The following is a 24,917-nucleotide window of genomic DNA, read 5'->3' on the forward strand; positions in this document are numbered from 1 at the left end:
ATCGTTCCTTGGCGGATGTTCTTGATGTCTCCTCTACTGAATGGAAATACTGGGTGTTTTCTGTGTCCAACTTTGAGGTATTTAAGAAAGGCCTGATACAGCATAATCAACATCGAGGCTTCGCAGCCTGTGCAATAAAGCCCGAAAATCATGTACACGCCTATAAGGCAGAAGTGGTAACAAAAAAACGTCAGCTAAGGAAGGTGGTCAGGTCCCTAAACCAACAATTGGATTGTCCTCCAGATATAAAGAGGAATCTGTTGAGGCACTCGCTTCAAGTTTATAGGAATTGGCTTTGACATAATCGAAGCAAGAGAGGATGCAGAAGCACTTTTTGTTGTGTTAAGAAATAAGAATGCTTAGGTTTTTTGGCGTCTTCTGAATAATGCTGACCCAGCACAATTAGGGAAACAAATTAACGCAATAACTGAGCGTGATTGAGTCCAACACTTTTCTACCCTAAATGTGTGACCTGAAGGCAATATAGTGCATACTCTAACGGATAGGGGCTTAATGGATAGGATGGATTTACCGTGTTTTGATTCTGGAGGTAATAAAGATAATGAGTCCATCTCGGGCACCAGGCCCCAACACACTATCACATTCTCTGTATATAATCAATCCGGAGGCTACGGCAGGCACTCTTAACATTTTGTTTACGAATGTGGTGACTTTTTTCCCAACACATGGTCCAAGGCGCATATTGTTCCGATTTATTAGAGGGAATCGAGAACTTGCCCTTTAAACCATAGACCCATTGCTCTTCTAGATGCAGACAACAAGGTCTTTGCTTCCATTCTGCTGTCCCATTTAGAAGAGTGGGCCCTCGTGGCCAGCACACTGGTGAAATGCCAAACCGTATTTTGCCAGAACCTAGGAAAACTTTAAATGGATCAATAGTCAAAACCATTCAACACCTGGCTTGGGATGGAAAGTATAACTCGTTTTTATTGCCTCTTTAGATCTAACAGCTGCTTTTGATGCAGTCTAACCATCAACACTAAGCTCCTCCAGTCGGGTGTTTTCCTGGGTCTTCAAAGACTAATAGTTGGTTTGTACTCACACTCTGAAATTCAAGTGCGTTTGAACTACTCTGGAGCACTTTCTTGCCCGATCCCTACATCTCGGGGTGTAAGGCAGAGTTGCGTTTTGGCACCCTGCCTGTTCAACCTTTATCTTTCTGACATAGGTGACCATTTAAAATCAGCAGAATTCATTACGCCAACGTATACACATTAAGGCCTTATTAGTTGTCCTGCACAGATGATTTCCTTATTTTTTATTGCACGCCGGTAGGACTCCAAAGGCTGATGGAGGCTTTTTTAGTCTATATGAACAATCGGCGCACTTAAGATTATTCCCACAAAGGCCAAAATTCTGCAATGCTCAAAGGGTCAAAAGAAAACCACCTTTATTTGGCATGTAGGCCGCAAAAGGTGGTAAAGGTGGATCTGTTGATATATCTGGGGTTTTTAATACAGGCAGACCCTGGCCTGACTAGGCTGAAAGAGTGGCTTAAGGATCGCACCTTGATATTAGTTGATCATTTGGTGGGGTCGATAATCCATTATGGCACATACACCTTATAATCATGTTTAAAATACTACGAATTGGAAAATTGTTCCCAACATTTTGTACGATGTGGACATATAACCTCTTTCGTTACTAAAAGTGCTGCCATTTTTTGAAGCCTTAGTCTGGCGAAGGGTTTTGCATGTGCCTAATGCAGTTCCTATATATGCAATTCATTATGAGTTGGACATTATTTCATTGCGAGTGGAAGATATTGTCACTGGTGAGAAAGATCCTAGGGCCCAGTGCTAGATTTCTTGTTTGAGGTGTTGAAAACCATTCTCAAGTCAGGGAGCATTAAATGGTTGAATGAGGTGTATAATTACTGTAGCACACTTTTATTGGAAGTGAGTAGTTTTGTTGCTGAGTTAAGAGAGAATTGTTGTAGCGTTAAACTCTTATTTGAATATGACTGCATCAGCACTATTGAGAGAATGCACATTATGTCATCTAAAGTGGCAGCACAAGAAACAAGGAACGTTGGACCCCTTTTTAGCAATGTACCCAGCCAAGATGACCAGGCGTGCCTTTTTACGCTTTCACTGGAACTTAAACGGACTTGGCCATTTGGTCTTATCGGATGTTGTTTTTTTGTAAGGACAAGACTGGGAGTGATGCCATTAAGCACTTACTGATAGTTTGTCCATCAGTTCAAGGGTTGAGATGGAATCATCTAAAAATAATTGCATCATTCCTGGAACGCGGGGAGGGAGAGCAAGTTTGGTCTGCTTGTTTGTCAGGTCATACAACCTCCACAGCAATAGCAGTTATTACTTTTTTTTAAATCTCTTAAATTGGAGGAGTATCTGAAGTGAAGCAGCAGGTGTGGAAACAAAATTGCATTATAGTGGGTGTTATCGGAAGGTCATCTTGTATGTTGTAGTAGTTTTTTATCTGGAGTCTTCTTGTTGATCAGTCCTGTTTAATATTTATGAAAAAGTGCTAAGTTTTAAAAGTGGTTAACATATGTGAAGTTGTATTAAATCTTATGTAATCTCTTTTTTATTGATTATAATGTTTGATATGGATTACATTTTATTTTTTTTAAAGGAAATTAGGTGTAATGATCGTTGCATCAATGTTTTGTCTTTTTGTGATAATCACGTTTCTTTTTTGTATTTGTTAAAGGTTAACTTTTGTTTAACCATAAAACAATAAAAAGCAATGTAAAAAAAAATATTGGTAACCTTTTAGCAACTTTGGTGAACTCCCTTTTCCAGGACTAAGGTGTATTCTCCAATGTTCAGCAAAAAGAAATTAAGGAAAATCCACATAGGTAGTAAAGTCTCAGATCAGTTCTTGAAAAGTCAATATCCAAATATAGATGTGTTAACCACAGTTGCAACAACAAAAGTTCTTCTGATGGAACAGAGACCTTCCACTTCCTCAAAATAGTATCAATGTTTTTCTCAGCCACAATGCCTCTTTACTATTTCCATTTACCCAAGAAGACTTCCAGAATGTTAATGGAACAAAAGTATTGGTTAAAAATTAGTATTCGTCTGTTCAGGTTAAAAATCACAGCAGGTATATTTGTCAGGATGACTTCTCAACTCTGCTTCTACTACTTCAACAACTTCACTTCTACCACAGTTTCCCATGAGGTCATTCTCCTTGGCCCCATAGCATTCCACTTCACTTAAGTCTTGCATCCACTGACAACCCAAATATACCACCACAGCTTCAGTACTTTGTATCTTAAAATTGGGTTTGGACAAAATACACTTTAAGGCTCTGCAATAGCTTACAGTAAGCAATACACTCTTCCTCTGAATAGCCTGTCAAGGGGGGCAGCCTATTTGCTGCTCTTGTCTCTCTACAACCACAACAACTTCAGTATTGTATTTGGACAGGAAGGGCTTCACTTCCCCAACTTTGCCTTCACCACTTTGCCAATGTCAGCCACACAATTACCCAGAAGCCTTGGTGCCACTCTTGACTTTTGGTAATGCTTGCAGACCCGAATCTTTGGCAAGTTTGATCTATTATTGTGCTCACAATAGGTATTAGAACAGCTTTGAGAAAGGCTGCTTCACTCACAAATAGGGGTATACTCTTGGCTTGGGCAATGTGTGCACCCTTTCCAACTTTAGATATTGAATTAAACACTTGTCTTCTATTAGTAACAATGATTGCTTGTTTCAATACATACGTAAAGTTCACTTTGCACTTTAAAAACGAAATTAGGCACACTCAACCACTTCTTCATATAGTTTTAAAGCTTTAAGCATTTACCAATGGTGTTTCATAACGGTCGTTCTGCTTAATGAGAAATGCGACCTGTAATGTTCACTCTTCACTTGAGAAACAAAATTAGGTACACGTGACCACTCCTTCATGAATATTTAAAGACTTTAAGGGTTTGACAATGGTGCATCAGTAACATTCAGCTTCTAAGTGAGTAAAAAAAAACCTTTCCATTCACACCAGTGTTACTTCCATTGTTCCCTTGTTAGAAAATGGATCAACCAACTTCAGTTCATTTCTTCTACTTATTACGCGAGTAGAAGAAAGACTGGATGCTGTTGCTGCCAGTGCTTGCGCAAGGAGTCAGAATGCCAAGTTTGACTCACAGGCTTCTGGCATCTTTGTTCTGCAGGTTGCTCGAGTTCCGCAACTTTGGGCACAACTTCTACTTCTGGCTTCACAGTGACCCACACCCTTCCTTTGCTCGGGTGTATCTGGTCTGGCCACTCAATGAAGGAGCCCCTCTCACTCCTTAGACCTGTGATTCGCCCACATCTCCTCGCTTCGGTCTCCGACACGTTTCCCTCCCAGCAACCATGGGAATCAGGCTCACATGGGGAAAGACAGCCTCTCTGTATGTCTTCTGCTGCACAGCCTCTGTACTTCATAGTAACAGGACCCTCTCAGGATAAGCAGGTAAAATCTGCTGCAAACACGTTCCGGTGTACCTGTGGTTCTCCCACTTCTGCTAGGTGTGCCAGCTCAGTGCCGCCTTCTTTCTCCTTCCACTGCTACTGCTGCATGCACTCCAATCACAGTTCCGGCTCTTTCCTCTCCTTCCTCCTCTTTCAATTGCCTGCATTTGAGGGGCCTTTTATGCCTCCCAGATTCCTTCAGGTGTGGGCTGTTAAGCTTAATTGCCTGACTGCTACTTCAACATGTCTCTTCAGCCCTCTTTTTCGTCCGACTACTTATGGGATTATGGGACATGTAGTCCCCAACAACAAAGTTAATTATCTTTGGTGTTTATTCAACTTTAAGAGTAGGTTTACTTCCCTTAAGGTTATTTAAAATAAAATCTTTAGAATTGGCTGGTGTAGGGGAAGACAATTTATTGAAGGCAACATTTCTAGATTGCTTTACATTATACCTTTGGGTGTAAGGAAGGCATTTTTCCTGAAATACTTTAAAGTATCTTTCTATTGGTAAGGCTTTTTCAGATTGTATGATACTTGTGTGCAGAGGCCCAGACTCTATACCAATGATGACAAACCATCCCCTGTTTTGGAAACCTGAAAAGGTTTTTCTTGTCACAGGATAAATACTTAGTCATATCCCACGGGATCTCCTCAACATCCTGGGCCTTGTCTCCTCCCAGGTGTTCTTCCCGCAGTACACCACCGCCATGGTTAGGATCAGGAAGTGTCTACCTTTCCCTGGCCACCTGGGAGGAGACTTCAGGCAGGGTTTCAGTGAGGGATCCGTAGGATTCTTGACAATACCAGGAAAAGTCAATTGCGTGAACCAAAGTCAAGTGATTGGAACAAGTTGTATGAAAGTCTTGGCAGGAGCGTATACCAGGCAGTCAAGTGTGTAGAACAAGCTGCATGAAAATCCTGGCAGGGGAAAACACCAGGTAAAGTCAAGTGTATACAAAGAGCTTTAAAATTGAATCCCAAAGAAGAATCATGCCTTTGGGGATTTTGAACTGCATGGGAGTATACCAGGTATCCTGTGAGTCTAAAACCCACACCCAAACTGCAGTACTTGGGTTATCTTGAATGTGGAGAGAAACCTGGAGAAGGGAGCCATTTCCCGGCAACAGGATTACAATAACAAGAGGAAGGTGTTGTCCTCTTGATCTACAGGAAACGTGGATTATTCTTTTGTTGTGAACCTTGCATTTCCTGGAGAGAAACTTGGGGAAAAGAGTCATTCACTGGAGCTTTGAACATTTGACCAATTTGAACTTTTGTATTGTAGTTTGAACATTTGTATTGGACTTGAACATTTGTGCACTTCAAGAAGCAGAGACAATTCCCTTTGCACCTTAAGAGTTAGTTTTAGAGTGTGTGGACAAGCCTAGAATTTTGGACACAGGACATGTATTTATTTTGGACATCTTGAAACTGGACAGACCCTTAGTTTTGGTTGAGGTCGGGAAATACCTCGTAGAATAGGGACAGTGATGCATTTTCCAACCCGTTCTCATTTTAATAAGTCTGTAACCAAAACTCTGATGCCTTTTGTGTCCGCGTCTCATTTCCGGCTCTTCACAACATGGGATAAGTTCATGAGAATGGAGAGATGAGTGAGTGCAAGGTATACGTTCCTCCGCTATCTGAGAAATAAACGGGTCAGTAGCTGGATGGGCAAGGTAAAAAGGAGATGATGAGATGTTGAGTGGATTGAGCCCAAGAAGTGGGAAGAAGAAAGAGGTGGAGAGAGGAGAAAGAAGCAGGAAGGAGTTGAGATAGGAGACTGGTAAGCGAGGACCAGATTGTGTACACCTTGGAGGCAGAGTAGCAGGCAACGTCATTCCTGGAGAAAGAAGCAGTGATCACTTGGGGATGAGAAGGAGGCAGCAAGGCTTGAAGTGTGGTGCTGAGCTTACCTGGATAAGTTCTGCCCAAACAGCAAAACAAAATTCTCCTGGCTATACATGGATGATGTGCAATTATTGTGTACCCGCAGATCACCCGGAAGAAATGTGTTGTGTGCCAAAAGTTGAAAGTTTTTAAAAGGCAGTAAACAAAGTTGTGGTATTTATACAATGCAGGCCGCTAACATGACAACCTCTGAAGAAGGGACTAAAGAGATTGAGGTACAGTCACTGGGGGTGGAGGGAGAGGTATCAGACCCGGAGGAGACCGTATCCAAATGGACCAAAATTAAAGGGAATACAAAAAACTCCTGCCCAGTCACTCCCCACCTAGAATGGTCTCCTGAAAAAAGTACCCAAGAGGCAACATATGGTGCTCACTGTAGGAAATGTCAAAAAGGGTTCCTGAAGTGAACCGGTAAAGCCACAGAAGGAAGGGGGGGAAGGGGTTGCAGCATACAAACTAAAAACGGCACAGATCTTCACAAAGGTGAAACACTAACCAAGTTAAAAACACACACCACCGACGTGGCGCTGAAAAAACCGGCTCAGACAAAAACTGCCTTTGAAAATCAAGCACCGAAGGCCACAGGCCGATAGACAAGGTACCAAAACACATACCACAGGAAATCGCATCTCAGGCGCAGGGACTAAAAAGATCGACCACGGATCATGATCCAGAGAGACAAGATAGTTCAGAACATCATACTTTAATTTTCATCGGCACCGAGACACTCCACACCAAGAAACGCACACAGCATTCATGTCTGCGTCAGTCCTTGGAGAAAAGAAAATCAAATCTGCACACAAGCTGAAGTAACGTTTTCTAATTCTATGTATAGCAAAAAGAGAGACAAATACACTTTTCGAATGGATTGTGTCCTCCCACGTATTCCTCATCTATGATAATTCGTATCTCCAGCTTTGCTGCTTCTGAGGTCACCGTAGGATATCGACGTCACTCTCTGCATAAATAGCTTGTGCCGCGCCCTTTGGCTTCAGTTCCATTTTTCCGAGCTTTGCTTCGAGAACACAGCACGCTTCGTCTTTTCTTCACGAGAGAAAATGTCATCTTGATCCACTCATTCAACCCCTAAATCGGGGTTTAAGAATTGTAAGGACTGTGGGGAAAAGATGTCCATCACAGAACCCCACCGGGTTTGTCTTTGGTGCCTAGGGTCCCGACCACCAGACCGGCGACTGCGGCTCCTGCCAGTGGATGACGGAGAAAGCTCTTTGCAAACGTAAGGGTAAGCTTGCGGTGGGTCGGTATACTTCGAAGGGCTCTTCGAAGAAGGTAAAAAGATTGGAGGAATCAAAGGATTCCGCCCAACTTACACAGGAAGTGGTCCAGGAGTCGTTCAGAGCATTCATTGAAATCCTCTAAGAGATCAAAAAAGAGACTCCATTGGTCTCGGACTTCTTCTTTAGACTCCTCTACGGAGCTGGTTCGTTGTCCGACCAAATTGTATTCTCCCAGAAAATGGGATGCATTTTGATCACAAATGATGCAAATCTTTGAGAACGCGGCCTCAACCCCGTCAAAGGAGCCTCGCAAGAGCAAGACCCCGGCCGCTCCGATCGACGACGCAAGCAGGTCGAACACTACTTCGGCAAGTAGTAAGTCGGAGTCTCAACATCGACCCGACACAAAGGCGTTGAAGATTTCGGCCCGGGAATCGAGTACATCCCCGATTCCATCGAAATCATCTAAAATGTCGAAAGCCTAGACTATTTTGTCGATGCCATTGTCGATTACTTCGATGCCAAAGACCTTGAAGGTTCCATCGATGCCATTGGCGCCGATTACTTCAACGCCAAAGACCTCGATGACTACTGCGTCATCAGGTAAACTGTCGACACATTCAACGATTCCGTCGAGTTCTTTGACTTTAGCAGAGAAAGAAAAGGTATATAGACCTATCCCGAGATCTGACTTTTTTAAGTCCATGTCCTCCATTTTTGAGGAGGAGAGTGCTTCCGAAGAAGATATTTCCCCTTTAGGAGTCGGGTATGGCTATAGGGATGTACCCGAGGAATTAGTTGATCCAGAATCAAAAGTGAGAGATCTCTGCGACTCCCTCCACTCTGCCAGTGGTATTGACACATCTCCAGAGTTGGAGTTCTCTGAACCTGACCCTATGGATCACGCTGATTCTGGGTACAGAAACCTCATGAATAGAGTGACAAGTTTTATGAGGTGGAGTAGGTCTTCACCTACCTTTGAACAAGATGATATTCTGGATCAGGGACAGCAGAAAGATCCAATTCTGCCTTTCCACAGGGCTCTGCAGAGAAAGGTAGAGGCAAACTGGGAAACACCTGAATCTAGGTCTGCCATAGATAGAAATCTCACCAGAAAATACAGACCATCGTCTTCAGATCCTGATTACCTCAGGAAACACCCCACACCTGAAAGTTTGGTGATCCAAGCTGCAACTGCATCTAGGCAGTCTGCGTATCCCTCTATCCCCCCTGACAGGGAGGGTAAGAAAGTGGATGCTTGGGCCCGGAAGGTTTTAACTCGGGCAGTATGGCCTTAAAGTCCACAAATGTCACTTGTACCCTGGCCAGGTTTACGCATACCCTGTGGGACTGCATTAAAGGGGCGGCTGAACATATTCCAGAAGGCGAGGAAAGGGAAGGCTTTCTGAATATTGTGAAGGACGGCAAGGAGGCGATGGGAGAGTGCCTCCGATCAGGGTTGGATACAGATCACAGTGTCAGCAGATCCATGGCTGCGAGCACAGTTCTACAAAGATTTGCGTGGCTAAGAAAGTCAGGCTTTGCGCCGGACGTGCAGGCCATACTTCTTAACATGCCTTTCGACGGCTCGAGGTTGTTCGGCAGCAAGGCAGATGAAAGCTTGGAGAAGCTACAGACCTCCAGGACTAAGTCTAAGACTAAGTCTCTTAGCGCCTCCATTCGGCAACCTCAGCACTTCGACTCAGGGTCATCTTCCTGGAGAGGTTGTTCTTTTCGATACTACCACTCATCTGGTAGAGGAAGAGGACAGGCTGTGCAGAAAGGACAAAGATTCCTCGAGCTGGATGAGGAAAAGGTGCAAAATCAGCCTCTGCAGTGGCATCTTTGCCCAGCCACTGCTGCAGCCGCCCCTAGACCACTCTGAGGCCATATCTCACAAAACCCTGGTGGTAGGCAGAATCTCACAGGATCTGAAGGCATGGCGGGGCATTACCTCAGATGCTTGGGCACTGGAAACAGTGGACCCAAGGTTACTGCCTTCCTTTTCTGGCACGGCACCAGCTATTTATGCAGAGTGTGACATTGACATCCTACGGCAACCTCAGAGGGACATCAACGCCTCGACCTCGTGCACAGCGCCCTCTGCCGAAATTCTTTTTCCGAAGCAGCGAAGCTGGAGATACGAATTATCATACATGAGGAATACGTGGCAGGAACATCCAGTCGAAAGAACGTTACAGTTGGTAAGTAACTTGTTCTTCCCTATGGCACCCAAGACATTGATGAAGACTTTAAAGAAGAATATGAATATAACATAATTCCTTGAACAAAGGGCACATACAAAATACGTCCATCTCTATGGCTGTATAGCTAAAACAATAGAAATGCACAGGCCATGGCCAATATGGACAGACTTATTGGAGAGATGGAGAGTACAAAATGAATGAAAACCCCTGGCAGATCCCACAGATATTGGATTAATATCACACAAACGGTAACAACATGCAAGACAACTTAAATGAGTACCCCCTGTCCTCACCTAAGGACAAAAAACCTCACATGCCAACCCTCCAACTAAAGACCACTCTTCTTGTGTAACAATTCTAATAAGAGCAGCGACTTGCTTTAACGTTTCCATGCAGGAGGAAAAGGAAAAAAGGATATGACCTAATAAATCCCGGATGAATCCAAACCATTAGCTCAAAGTTTTCTAATCATGGAATCCATGAAGAGACCGATGCAGCATACCATGCAGGCATGAGTTGCAACCAAATCTGTCGATGGTTGAATCATGAAGAAATACAAGTACTTGCACCAATATCCCCATACATCAAGGCTCAGTTACAACCAGCCACATAGTCAACCATACATAAGAGATGTGGCACACCTGCGTCCAGAGGTGTTGCTAGGGGGCGTTAGTGGGTTTATAGCCCCTGGTCTTTTGGTTGTAGCCCCAGATAGAATCTCAGGAGCTACAACCAAAAGGCTGGCTAGCCCCCCCAGTCCCGACAGTTGCAACATTAGCGTAGCCCTGGGTCTTTTCCAGACCTAGCAACACCCCTGCCTGCATCCATAAATGATCCAACTGATGGAGATTAATCACATTTCTTCTATGGTCAAGGTATGACAGATCCAAGCGGAAGGAGATGCAAGCTCTGCTCAAAAGCTATCCCTGTGGGCATCAGGACTTAGACTGCAGCAATTATCAAGGAAAGATAGATTGCAGAGGACACATCACCATAGATCAGTGGGTTTTGGACACAATACAGTACCGTACTGAAAAGTGTTCCTACTTTCCTACCACGAAAATCTTGTATCCAGAAATATCGGCTTCAACTCCTCCAGGCATAAGTTACAGCTCTCTTGTTAAGGAGGATATAGCGGTTGTGCCCATAATTTACATTAAGGCACGAAAATATATATAAATGTCCTTGTACCAAAATATGGAGACAGTATTGCAGCCCATTATAGGCTTGCCCAGGCAATGCATACTTCAAGCCACACACGTTCCAGATGACCAATTTACAGGTTGCCATTCCACTATTGAACAAGGGAATCTTCATGGCAATCTTGGACATGAGATGCATACTTTCATATTGCCATGTTCCAGATGCACAGAAGGTTCAAGGTAGCTGCATTATTCTACCAGTTCTTCCGTTTGGCATGACATCGGCATCACGGATATGCACAGAAGGGCTCTGTGGTTGCAGAACACCTGTAAGCGGGCATCAATGTGTTTAGCCTTACCTACCTGACTGGCTAAGAACAGGATACATTTACTCACTGTGCCAGGGACAAACGGAGGTCACAGTCAAACTATTACACTGATTGAGGTTCTCTGTCAGTGGAACATAGTCAAACCTAAATTCGTCAAAAATGAAGACATTTCTAGGACAAAATTGGGGACACATGAGGCACTCGCTTTCCCATCCAAGGAAAGAATAGTAGCCTACATATCGACAGTTCCCCTTTATCAGCTGATGCACAAACTGCCAGTAAGGAAAGCCATTAAACTGCTAGGATTGAGTGCATTCTCTCTGTTTGGTGTAGGCTCAAGGCTGCACATGATACCGTTTTAGGAATAGCTCAGATGTCACAAGCAACTGGGTTTGGGATTTATTTATTTATTTATTTATTCGCATTTGTTAAGCGCACAGAATCAGCCCTGAGGCATCGTGGCGCTGGTTACAGAATAGCGCTGGTTACAGGGAAAGCGCGTCTTAGTTACAGCATACAGAGGCATACATGCATACAGTTTGGGCAGTAGCAATAGTTAGCAGTGTGTGCCTGAATGGCAGTAGGTAGAGGAATTTTAGTTAAAGAGAGAGGTTTTGAGTTTTTTTCTAAACGCTGTGAGGGAGCCTTCTGCTCTTAGAGCGTGGGGGAGATTATTCCAAAGTTTTGATGCTATGTAGGGGAAACCCAGCCCCCCGGCTGTAATCTTGTGGATGCGTGGTACAGTGAGTTGGTTAGTGTAGCAGAGTCTGGTAGGTCTGGATGAGGTCTGTCTGAGAATGGTGTCTGAGAGATATGATGGTGCAGTGTGGTGGATACATTTGTGGGTAGTAGTCAGTACCTTGAAGGTGATGCGTTCTTTGACAGGGAGCCAGTGAACTGATTGCCTTGCCAGTGAGATGTGGTCCCTTTTGGAGATGTTTAATGCTGCTCTTAGAGCGTTATTTTGGGTGACCTGGAGTTTGTTTAGGTTTTTTTCAGAGGTGCCGGCTAGAAGTGAATTGCAATAGTCAAGTTTAGCGCCTATGGTAGCTCTTGCTATTGAAAGGCAGTTTTCTTTGGAAAGGAATGGTTTAATGGCGTTGATGAGTTTAGTGCTTAGTGCAGATGCGGAGACAATGGCACTAACTTGTTTGTCCATGGACAGGGTTGCATCAATGTAGACCCCTAGCGTTTTCACAGAGGATAGGACTGGGATAGTGCAGTTGTCGATGTTGAAATTGGCATAGCAGCTGTCTAGCCTGGCCAGTGTGGATTTTTGGCCGAGGATAAGGATTTCAGTCTTATCCCCGTTGATCTATTGGTAATGGCACATAAGGTTGTCCAAGCACTAAAAGGGTGGAAAAAACAATACAAGACACGAAATGCCATTTTTCACAACCCGCAGTTTGTGACCTTTACAACCAATGACTCAATGCCAGGGTAGGGAGTCTATCTCCTGTCGTACAAAGCTCAAGGTACATGGACACATCTAGCGGTGTGGTTACCCATCAATATCTTTCGGAACAGGGCGGTTCATCTAGCTTTGTGCAGTTTTCACATACAGATAAAGGGCAAAAATGTACTCCTAAAAATGGAAAGCACAACAGCAATGGTTTACATAAACAAACCGGGAGAGGCAAATGTCCTAACTATATCGTAATCAGTACAACTAATCTGACACGGGTGTATAAAATTAAACCTATCCCTACCGACCCAACATGTACAACCCAAGTCCCCATGTTCTTGAAGAACATGAGTGGCTACTCAAGACAAATACGCTCACACAAATATCCACATTGTGGGGAACACCAAACCTAGACTTATTTGCAACAAGCATAAACTCAAAATGCCCAAACATTTTCAGACACTAGCAAGGGCCCAATTCTGCGTACTTTATCAAACCCCTAGCAGCCCTAATTAGACGAGATTGTTTGAGTTAAGTTAAACTTGTTGCAAAAAAGTCTAGGTTCGGTGTTCCTCACATCCGGGATATATGTTTGATCGTATTTGTATGCTCAGTACAGCATTCCCATTGGGCCTTTATATAGCATAAAATGTCAATATATGCTGATGGTGTTTTATTTGATATCTCCCATCCACTCCTTCCATCCTTTTTTTATTGCTGGACAGGGCACACCTATAAAGTGTAATCTGTGTTAATAAATGTATAAAATGAACTACTCAACATTGGAATTATCACCACTTGGTTCAGCTCATGAGGGACTCAAACTCTGGAAGAGACCCTGTTAATTACAGGAAGACACATTCATATACAAGGGGATTTGGGTACTCCAGAACTGGAGCCTTTATACTCAGGTAAAAATGGACCAGTGCTAAAGAAAATACAAAATGACTTGACTACATACTGGCACTCTCAATGACCAAATGACCAACAGGATTAACACTGGCAAACAAAATGTGATGCCAGAACTCCTTTACCTATTCCAAACACTACCCATTCTCATTCGCACAAAGGCATATATGAAGGAAAATGACATTATGGGAGGCCTGGTCCTTCCAGATTGGAAGCTACATGATAGTGGTGCTCAACTAGCCATGGTAAATCTTTGGGCAAACCAAACATAGTCCTACTGGAAGACGGTTGAGGCACATCTGACTTCTCTCTAGGGTTTAGTCTAAACCATGTTCCTTCCCTGGAACATTAACCCTGAATATCTGCAAAGGGTTGCATATTGAAAACATGGAGGATGACTGGGACACCCCCCTTTAACCGCCCAATACTTGGAATATTGGTCAACCATTGGATTTATACTTGAATGTGTGATGGTAGAGCAGCAATGGGGAGGAGATGCATATGTGTGCGCTCCCAGAGGGAACTACTTTGCCAGTATGATGTTTAATGGAGACCTACTCCAACACTCAGACTGGCTGGTTTCAGATCTACAAAATATAATTCACCCAAAAGTTATTGCAAAAGGACATGCTATGAAGAGGTTGTTCTAGATCTAGATATTAACCATCCCTGCTTTAACCAATTTATGCTTTATTGATCCCTGATAACACCTCTAGCTCAGCGGGTCTGGCCAATGGTTTCAATCTCAATTAGACTTGGAGAAATCCAATATAAAGTATTGAACAGAATATTATATTCTGAGTGAATTATTTACAGTGTGTCTGAGGAGTGCACTGCATTGTTGGTGAGGTTGTCAAACATTGGAAATGAGGGTACATATGGTTTGGTCTTACCCTAAGGCTGAACAGCTGTGGAATGTGGTTTGTGATGAAATAGACTATTTTCCATTGTCAACCACCTACTTCACCAACATTTGGCTTTTGGGCTACAGGGTGCCTTAATTAAAGACATCACCCTTGATCCATTATGAAGTGGATAATTGACAATCTTCATTGCTGATAGAAGAGTTGTTAATGTGGCCTGGAAAGTGGAACCTGCGATGCATAACTGAACTTGTGGCTGAACTTTTCAATATCTGCAGGGAACTAGCCAACCCCTCTGCAGTCTACTCCTCTCCTTCCCAGGCCCTTTTCAATGCACTGACCTTACACTTTGCCACCAAAACTCAGGACATTCTGACCACCCTTTCTACACTCCCTCACAACCCATCACACACCCCCCCACACCCTCCCATCCCTTCTCCTTCTCTCCTGTCATACCTGAAGAAGTCACCAGAGTTGTCCGCTCCATGAATGTCTCTTCTAAACAGGTCTCCTCTTGCTCATCCAGGACCATCGAGGATAACATTGTCTGTCTTGCCCCTGCTCTCGCTGATTTCTGCAATCACTCTCTTGTCACTGGATCTTTCCCCTCCGCCCTTAAGCACTCCCTTGTGTGCTCACTACTGAAAAAACCATCCTCACCCTACCTGCCCTGCCAGTTATCGCCCTGTATCCATCACCCCCTTCCTGGTGAAGCTTCTTGAGAAGCTGGCCTTGCCTCAACTGAACTCTCACACTGAACTGTTAGTGGCCTCCATGACAATCTGTATTCCAAGCATCCAGAGGCACGGAAACTTCTCTTCTGAACACCTGTGAAGAACTGCTTGCATCTCCAACTGCCCAGCTGTCCTTATCCTTCTTGATCTCTCCACTGCATTTGACACAGTTAACCATTCCATCCTCATACAAAGGATCCACAATACACTCGGTATGTAGGAACTGGCACTGGATTGGATGTCCTCTTTCCTCAGTATCCGCTCTTCCCAAGTCATCCTGGGCCCCTTCTCCTCTCCTACTTCCATTTCCACCAGTGGTGTCCCGCAATGCTCTAAACTCTTCTCCCTGGCTCTTTAACACCTACCTTGCTCTCCTTGCACGCCTCATTTCCTGTTTGTCCTCCAACTTCCAGTGTTATGCAGATGACAGACAGCTCTTCAGATTCCCTGCTGACCCTCTTGCACCCTCCATCATCCAGGACTGCCTATCCGCCATGCAGTCTTGGTGCACTTCCAATGATCTCCGCATCAACGCCTGTAAAACTGAGATCCTTCCCATTGGTACCCCTGCTCCCTCCTTCTTCCCCTCACTGTGGCCTTCCTCCTTGGGCTCTCCCCTTGCGCCTTCAACCGAAGCCAGAAACCTTAGGTTCATCTTCGACTCCTCTCTCCTTCCTCCCTCACACTCAGGACATTGCCAAGAAGTCCAACTATCAGCTCTTCCTTCTCAAAGGAATCCTACCTTTTCTCACTTTCCTTCAGAGGCTCAATGTGCATCAAATGATGGTTCGCTGTAGACTTGACTACTGTAACAGCTTCCTCCTTAATCTTCCTCCTTCCACTCTGCAACCCCTCCAGATTATCCAGAATAGGTCAGCGAGACTTATCCTTTGCTTTAAGCCCAGGGACTTAATCTCGCCTGCACTAAAATGTCTTCACTGGCTCCTGGGTGCTGCACGGATTAAATTCAAATCCCTCTGCATCATCTACAAGGTTGTCTGGGCACGGCGACCACACTATCTTCAACTTTATCTCACTAAATACTCTCTCTCTAGACCACTTTGCTCGTCTGGCTCCAACTCTTTGTGTGTAAAGTTCTTTGCTAAACAGGGGGTAGGGGGTTTCTCACCTTCCTTTGCGGGCTCCCTCCTTTGGAATAGCCTCCTCCTCCCCCTGTGCCTTGAGCAGGATCTTCTCAAATTACTGAAGCTCCTATCCTTCCTCCCCTCTCTCCTCTGCTAAACCCACAGCAGCTGAATCAGTGTCCTTGGCCCTTATGCATCCTCTGGGCCTTGACCTCCCTAAACAATTCTTCCCAGCTCCTGTCTATCCACTGCACTTTGCATCTGCACACCCTCCACTCTAGAGGCTCGCACCTACACCTCCCGCAGCCCAGGCCACGTAGCACTCAACATTCCTAGCACTCTGTCTATGGCTCACGCACGAGCTTGGACTCCACAGCACTTACCGCCTCTTCCCTCTCCTTCCTGCACTTGCACGTTCTGAAGGTTTGATCCCTCTCCCTCTTCCCCCTCTGCCCTTAAATATTGTGTTTTAATGTATTTCCCACCCTCTCCCTCCCTGCCCTGTGGGCGCTTTGAAACAGTATCTTCTGTATAAGCGGTTAACAAGCAAACAATAAATAACTGGAAGTCCCACTGGGTACAAATCTCTTCTACATAGAGGATTGAACCATCTAAATGCTTATCACCTCAAAGAAATGTATTTAAGACAATCTGTGATGCGCAGAACTCTAGAAAGAGTAGCTTAGGTATATTCCCTCCTCTGCATTGTAAGGAACTCATGGAGGCAATAGTAAAGACAGACGCAAGTGATTACAGATCAAGGGCGTTTATCGAACAATGATTGCAGGGTGGAAAAACACCTAGATTAATCCTAAATCTAGGATGGGAGCAAGCGTCGACAATTAAATGAAAATAAGGCAGTCCTAGTGGCGTTTTATAAAATAAAAGGGCCTTTACTAAGAAGCCTATTGTCAAAGCTTACAACTGATATAAAAAGAGGTGTGGGATAGTTTTTAGGAAAGAAAGAAGTGTTCACAAATAATAGGTCAGGATGTGGTAGCTTGTATCTCCCTTCCCCGCGTTTTGAGCATGGGGTAAGGTGGGATCTTGGAACACCTCACACACCCGAGCTTCTTCAGCACAAATCAACAGTTCTGTTCCAGTTTATCAAGAGCCTTGATGGCCACGTCTTGTTTCTCTTGAAAGTCTCTTGCCTTCGAGGGTCTGATTTGTTCAAATAACAAAACAAAAGTTCCTTCAACAAAATGAAAGTTTTCTTGGTTTCACATTGGGTGAGGGTTCCTCGTTGTACTGGGTGATTGCTTTACACCTCTTGGATCTCTCTCTTCAGGGTTTGGATCCTAAAACAGTTCCTTTCGATATCAAGGCCTTCAGTGATTGTGCTTTCCTGGTCCCGATGGCCTGATATGTTGACCCAGAAAAGAACCAACTAACAAAACAAAGTTCTGTTTTATGTATTTCTCAGGTGTTGGATTCACCCCTGGGTCCCCCTCTTCTGGGTGCAGACTCCCTCTCTGCTTTCAGCTGGCATTTCTTGGGTGATGGATTCACCCCTGGGTCCCCCTCTTCCGGGCTCACTCTTGCCAACTTCACATTCTTTTATACATTCAATGTTCACAGGATTTATTTCCTTACTTACATTATAGTTCTTCGATGAAAGGATTGCAACTGTACAGGGAGTTTGCTTGACCTCGTGTATGACCACTTTGACCTATCTGGGCGGCTCTCCTATGGCCTTCTGGTATCTGTAGGTTCTCTCAAGACAGGGATTGACCAGAGTTTCCCGGAGCAGTACCCACGTGGTGCTGGTCCCCTTCTGCAACTGGTCTCCCCTTTACAATGTTACAGTTCTCACTTTGCCACTTTCTTTCACCACAGCCCGGTTCCTATCGGCTCTCCCCTCGACTCACCGACTCTGGTGAACCGCTTGCCATTCCTCTGTACTGAAGTCAAGGCCGGTACTACGAAAGCAGGAGTCTCCCTTGTTCCTGCTTATCTGCATCGATACGCTCTGTGTACCATTGACATCTGTTGCAGCACACTTGGGCGATTGTTCTCGGTCTTAAGTTTCTTTCAGCGGAGGGTTTGCAGGGTTTTGGTGAAAAGGGCAGCTTCTCTATTTTCCACTTTTCTCCTCCTCTTGAACTGCTGGGTCTGGATAGCTGTCTCGTGGTGCAGTCTGCCTTGCTCATACTGTGCTCTCTTGCTCCACCTTTTATCCCTGTGGATAAAGTAAAGGGCCATCAGGTGTGTGTGGTTTAAGTCAATTGCCTGGCGCTTGATGTCCGGTGAACGGCTCTGGTGTTAGTCTGCCGCCTTCCATGTGGAAAAAAGGTGTTTGTGTAGCAAAGGGGGCAAGGGGTTAGAGTCAGATTGTTCTACGGGGTAGGAGAGGGAAACAGTGCTATATGGGATTTCAACCCTCGCAGAAGAGGGGTTTTTGGTGAACTCGGAGGGTAGGTTTTGAACTGAGTATGAGGGTTTGTGTGGCAAACGGGAATGACAGGAATTATTAGTATGAAGTGAACAGGGGGAATTGTGCGATTGGTAGTGTTTTGTCTGAGCCGTTGGGGAGTGCAGGAAATAGTGACTGGAGAGGAGTGGAAAAGAATGACCTGGAGTAGGTGGGTAGGGAACAGAAAAACGGGGATTCTAGCAGGTGCAGTTTTGAAGTGCAACAGCGTTTGGGCTCCTTTGGTATTTACCGGATATGGAGGGGACATCGGATTGGGACAGGAGAGGTTTAATGTGAGGAAGGGAGGTAGATGTAGTACAGCCTACGAATATTTCAGGGATCTCACCCTCCTCTCCGGTACAATACTACGTCTCCTTTGGGTTATTCGCCTGAGCATAACCCCGGTCACCCCTACCCAGGTGATATACTCTTGCTCTTTCGGTCCCAGGGTTGGGATCGTAGTGTCAGCCCCTTCTTGGCCACCTGAATAAGGGTTTCTCGAGGCTCGCTTGGGAGAATACCCTTGGGTTTCTCACAGCATATGTTATCATTCTGCAGATAACATATTGCCTGCTAGTCCTGAGGAATAACGGATGAATAGATGGCTAAACATGTGCAGAATGATCTCTGGTAAGATTAATAATTTGCTTACAGTTGAAGTGTTCACACTAATTTACATGTGTAGATTAAATATTTCTATTTATGCAGAATTTCTATCTGTGATTTATATTTAAACTTTGAGTAAGGTACTAAAACACAACAAAAATAAATAAATATTGACATATGAATTGCCAAGCATTGAAAAGATGCAATATTTGAAGCACGAGTATGGTCTATGCTTCGTTTCTTTTTAATCATATTTTCATTTACAAAAAACAACTTTGTTTTGTAGGTATTATACGATGCCAGTTAATAGAGGGACAATTGCAAGAAGCGGATCAGCAGCTGGAATTCCTGACGGAAATTCAGCAATCGATTGGAAAGTCTGCGGTAAGAGAAATGTCTTTGGAGCTTACATTTACCTGTAAATGTGTATAAAATTAGCAAGAGGAATGATTGCTGAGGTTGTTGACAATCAAACATCAAAAGAGATGACTGGTGAGCGGCCCTCAAGGCTCTCTCATAAAGAGAGCTTTTTTGGGCTGTTCCCACCACTATGCACTACAGACTGAGAGTTGCACATAGCTTAGAGGTAGGGTCAAATTTAACAACAAATCCTCACTATGCTTTGTCACACACTGGGGCGATCTTTTAAAATGTGTGCTGCTGGGTGGCCACTGCCTTGCAGAAACTGAACTGCTAGAGTTAAATTGATGTGGTAAGATCAAATCGCATTATGCAAACATCTCTGCTGCCACGTCAAAATAGGCTTTCCTTACACTTGTACTAGCCCGCCACTGTGTTAGGCAGAAACCTGTGCAGTTCCCTCTGGGACCACTGCAAAAGATTTAGGACTACAGGTGTTTGGCAGTAAACCCACTTGGTAGCAGTCTGTACCACACAGATTCACTTGGTAGCTGTGGCTGAGCAGTCAGACTTCCCTCAAGAAGAGTTAGGCAGTATACAGAGTATTCACAATAGGTCAAGAGAACACAATAGAACAAGTAAACACTGACCAGGGCTTGGTGTAAAAGAGATATAATTATTTATTTAAAACCACATCTAGAAAAACACACAGGCACTAATAGTAAGCAATTCAAAAACACGGTCACTAAAATATATACACTCCCTTAAAAGAATATTAGGCAAGTCTTAAGTAAAGCCCCGCTTATTTTCAGACAGCGGAGAGCGCTTAACGTAGATGGCACTCTAATAATTCGTTTTAAAAAAGGGAGAGAAAAGCAGAGAATAAATTGAAACAGAAACCAACACTTTTTCACGTACACAACAAGAGAGGAAGGCAAAGTAACACCATGAGTCAGTATGCCGGATCCGCTTAAGAGGATCAAAACGAAATGGGTCCAAGGTCACACGGTTGCAGTGCACAAAAGTCTTGTAACGGTTCAAAAAGCAGTTGGATCAAAGGAAGGGACCAGTTAGAGGGTCAAGGCGGCCTGCCCAGTCCAGAAGGTTAAGGGGTGGTTATTACCTTGTAGCAATCTTTAGAAAGGGAGGCCTGGCGGACACAGTACCTTAAAGTGGTGAGAATACTCCAGCGGGGCAGTTGTTCCTGGCAGCGGATGTAAGTCAGTGCTTCGTCCGGGGGAAGAGAGGATCTCGTCGGGGAGGAAGACAGGAGTCCGTTGCACTGCCAGGGAAGAAACCAGCCGCGGAGTTTCTCAGGTACAAGGAGCGGTCCGTTGATTCGCGGTTAAGTGGTAAGTGGCTATCCGGTTGCCGGGGTGCTTGGCACGGCAGTTCGACCACAAACCGGTCTGGGGTGCGAAAAGAAGAAGGTAAACTGGTTGTGCCCACCAGTCAGGGGAAGAAGCCTCTCCAGCCGGGAGATCTTCTCTGTCGTCGGGAAGTGGTGAGTCGGTTCCGCAGGGCTCCATCGGTGGTGTCGTTGTGGTAGGTCGGCTCAGCTTCCCCCTTGTGGGATTCTCAGGTCCTGTGGCGACTTCTGAAGTTCCAGTCCCCAAAGCCTTGCTTTTATGCAGCATACCCCCATTCACTCAGCCTAGCTGTCAATCAAACAATGCTAAGAGGTGAGCCGGCCGGCTCACCACTTGGGCCAATCACACAAGAGTGCGACTTGAGTTACCAGGGTAACTCAGTCCAGGGTGCCTAAACCCCCTCCCACACTCCCTGTGGTACCCAGACAGAGTGGCACCACTTTTGGAGGCTTCTGTGGAGAAGCCCGCCAAAAAGTGGAACAAAAGGCTCGACTTGGGTTGGAGTCACAGAAGAGAACACAAACGCCATTTTAGAATCGAGTCCTGGCAAAAAATACCAACCGGTGAATTAATATTAAATAAATAAACCAGCGGTATGTTCGAGGCTATGAGAATTAAATAATTAAAGTTGGTAGCCTCGAACAATGGGAAAACCCCATAGGGAAATATTTGCGGTCGAATATAAAAAGTAGTATCCACTGCCACCAGCCAAAACTCGATCAGGGGGGACGGAGATGTGCCCCCTCGACTAACAGACCCCAGGGCATTCGAATTGCCCCGGCCAGTACGTCCACAATATGATGGTTTGTACTGGTTTCTGTTAATAATTTGGGACTAGTAAAGCCAATGGTGACTTTACATGCCCTGGGAGACAGTAGTCAGTCCCAGGGTATGGAGTCTATGGTGGGGTGTCACTATGACACCCCTGTGTTACGGCACGGAGGGTGCTGTGTAACACACATAGTAAAAACACATGAGACCCTATCGAGTAAAGGACTACATAGCCCATAAAACACATTAACAGTCAAAGGAACACCATAAATCATGTCCAAGAGTGGGAGAAAAAGAGTCTCACTCTTGGCAGGAGAAAAAAACAAACTCCAGAAATCCAGCAAAGCTGCTGGGGGACTCACTAGGTTAGGAAATTCAGCCTAAAGAGAGAATTCTCCCTAACACCCTGCAAGAATTTTATTTCTTGAGTCTATTTATAATTTTCATTTGTTGGTGTACTTTTTCAGGAATTTCTTAGACCTCTAACCTTTCGCTTCCGAGGGTGTCACAAATATGGAATCTGATGGTTTCAACGAAAGTAATTACTTTGAGGTAAATTACTTCGAAATTACTTAACCCACAACCTCTTATATTTTGTTAAGGGGTAAAAAGGGTGGTGGGGAGGGGCTTTGTGTAGGGGTAGTAATGAAGGGGACAGGGTTTTGGGGATCATGGGGGGACTCCCGAATGAAAAAAAAATAATTGAAGAGAAAATTCCAAGTAATTACTTGGAAGTAATTACTTTTTTTTTGTATTTGGTTTACCAACCTTTTACAAAAGAAAACTTAAAAAGGATAATACAGAAAGGAAAGTGCCACACTACATATAGTCCAAATGATTACAAAACAATTTAAAGAGCTGGCAAAACAAGGAAAAGCAGATTATGTACAACTAACAATCGAATAAAATTAAGTTAAACATACATACAATTCACATCTTTCCCCCACTTCCACCAAGGAACTAAAAAGGGAGTATGGAAAAGGCCGGACTAACAAAAATTTAAATATTTCCCATTCGGCCTAAAACAGCTCTTACTATACATCCAATTTCAATGTTTATTATATCAGGATAAATGAGCATGAATATTCTTTTCCCCTGATTACAGATCAGCTTGAACTCCTGAAATCTTAAAAAGTAATATTGCAGTTTTACAGCATCCAAATCACTGCTATTGTCAGACCAGGCAAATATCCGGAGATCATCCTATGCCAGAACATTTCTGATATGTGGTGGGGGGGATTCCATCCCAAATTTTCCAAAACAGGTGCACCTTCCAGGCTAAATTCCTTCACAATCCAGTAGTAAGTGTTTAGTAGTTTGTTCCTCTGGATTTTTGCAAATTTTACATAGTTGGATTGCCCGGTCCCCCTGCCCTCTTTTTGCGAGGACTTCCCCGGTATGTACTACATTCAGTCGCAATCTCAAGAATTGTTTTCTAATCCTCCAGTCCGGTAACTTTATCAAGTATTTATTAAGGTGCCCTAGTTTTGTATACTCTTTTTGTAGTTGGTTCGGATTTTTCACAGATCCTATTTCATCAATAGTGTTTATCCAGTCCATCTTGTCCCATTGTTTTTTTGCTTTTGCAGGATTCTCAATTAGTGTTTTGATATCAATGCCCACTTTATCCATCCATTCTTTTACTTGACAATCGAGGTCCTTTATCATTTTCAATTTGTTATTCACAAGATGGGCTCTAATATCTGGATATAATTATCCTTCTTGTGCCAATGATATCAGTCGAAAAAGGAGACCAATTTCCATCCAACCTGGGCTTTCAGAGATTTTAAGCCCAGGTCAAACCTGATGTTTGCAACGGGAAGACACATTGGCAGCCCAAGGACATCCTTCCACAACACACCCCCCCATCTTTGCCAATTCCCTTCCCAAATAAGCGGTTTTGCTTTTAGAACATAGAGCAGAATTGGAATGACTTTGGCCTGATAGAATTTTATAAGTGGGCGCAGAGAGAATCTACAGTAACTCACCAAGATTTTTTTTATTCGAGCCACACGTTGTTTCATTTTCGTAAAAATATCTTGTTCGACCCTATGGGCAGCCGGGGAGGCATATATTTTATAACCAAGGTAAATTAGTTCTTCAACCCTTGGAATTTGCTGACCTCCCATCATCCACTGTGGGAATATGACCTTTTTATTTCTGTGTCGGAATACGATTATCTTTGATTTTATAGGGTTTATGGCCAAACCATTTTCTTCCATGTAACAATGTAGTTTACTCAGAAGGTCCTGAAGCCCAATTGCTGTCTTATCAAGTAAAACTACATCATCCGCGTAGGCAAGCCAGTGGATTTTAACGCTGTTTAACATTGGACTTGCCAACGCATATGACTCAAGGGGTACTCTCCCATGTCAGAAAGATACAAATTAAAGAAGAGAGGTGCTCTTAGACAACCCTGCATTCCACCCCCACTGAGTTTGACAGGTGTCCCTCCTCATCCATCCGGACTCTAACTTTTGTGTTCCTATGACGTTGGATGAGCATATCCAAGATTCCTTCTGGTATGCCCTTCTCTCTAATTTTTAGCCACAGTCTGCCTCTATCCACCAGATCAAAGGCTTTTGAAAAGTCCACCCATGCCCCATAAAGTTCTTGCTCACCTTTCTTTCCTGTGTTCTCTTTCATAAGATTTATCACCACTCCATTTACATTGTGGACAGACCTCTCCTAAAGCCCGTCTGACACTTTGAAAGGACTCGCACTCTTCTTTCCCAGGTTTCAAGCTCAGCCATCAAAATCCTCATAAATAATTTACTTTCGAGGGGATTGGGTCCTCCGACGTATTCCATATCTATGACAGGTAATGTCCACAGCTGTGCTGCTTTGGAAAATCTTTGGCTTCTGCGTCCTGCGTCGATGCGCCGTCCCCGAGGACCTCCTCCGACGGCCGACATCACCCGGTGTGATAAGTAGGACGCACGACGCCCATAGCCTCAGTTCCGTTTTTTCCGCGAACGTGTTTGCTTCGTGAATCTTGGTACGCCTCGACTCGTTGGAGTTTGCTGTTTTCTATTCTCGGTTCGTTGAACCTGTTCGGTTTGTTGTGAAGACCTGTTTGTGGCGATGTCTTTCTCGTCTTCAACCCCACGTCAG

At 44.3% G+C, this 24,917-nt stretch overlaps 1 protein-coding gene across 1 annotated transcript in view; it reads left to right on the forward strand.

Moving 5' to 3' along the window:
• TTC21B (tetratricopeptide repeat domain 21B) overlaps nucleotides 1-24,917 on the forward strand; it is a 1,345,192-nt gene that overhangs the window by 342,639 nt on the left and 977,636 nt on the right. The window contains exon 10 of the mRNA XM_069616283.1: nucleotides 19,589-19,686. Within this exon, the coding sequence (XP_069472384.1) occupies nucleotides 19,589-19,686 (98 nt within the window). The remainder of the gene's footprint in view (nucleotides 1-19,588; nucleotides 19,687-24,917) is intronic.

Source organism: Ambystoma mexicanum, chromosome 9, assembly GCF_040938575.1.
Source record: "Ambystoma mexicanum isolate Mex_15411 chromosome 9, UKY_AmexF1_1, whole genome shotgun sequence".
Taxonomy (NCBI): domain Eukaryota; kingdom Metazoa; phylum Chordata; class Amphibia; order Caudata; family Ambystomatidae; genus Ambystoma; species Ambystoma mexicanum.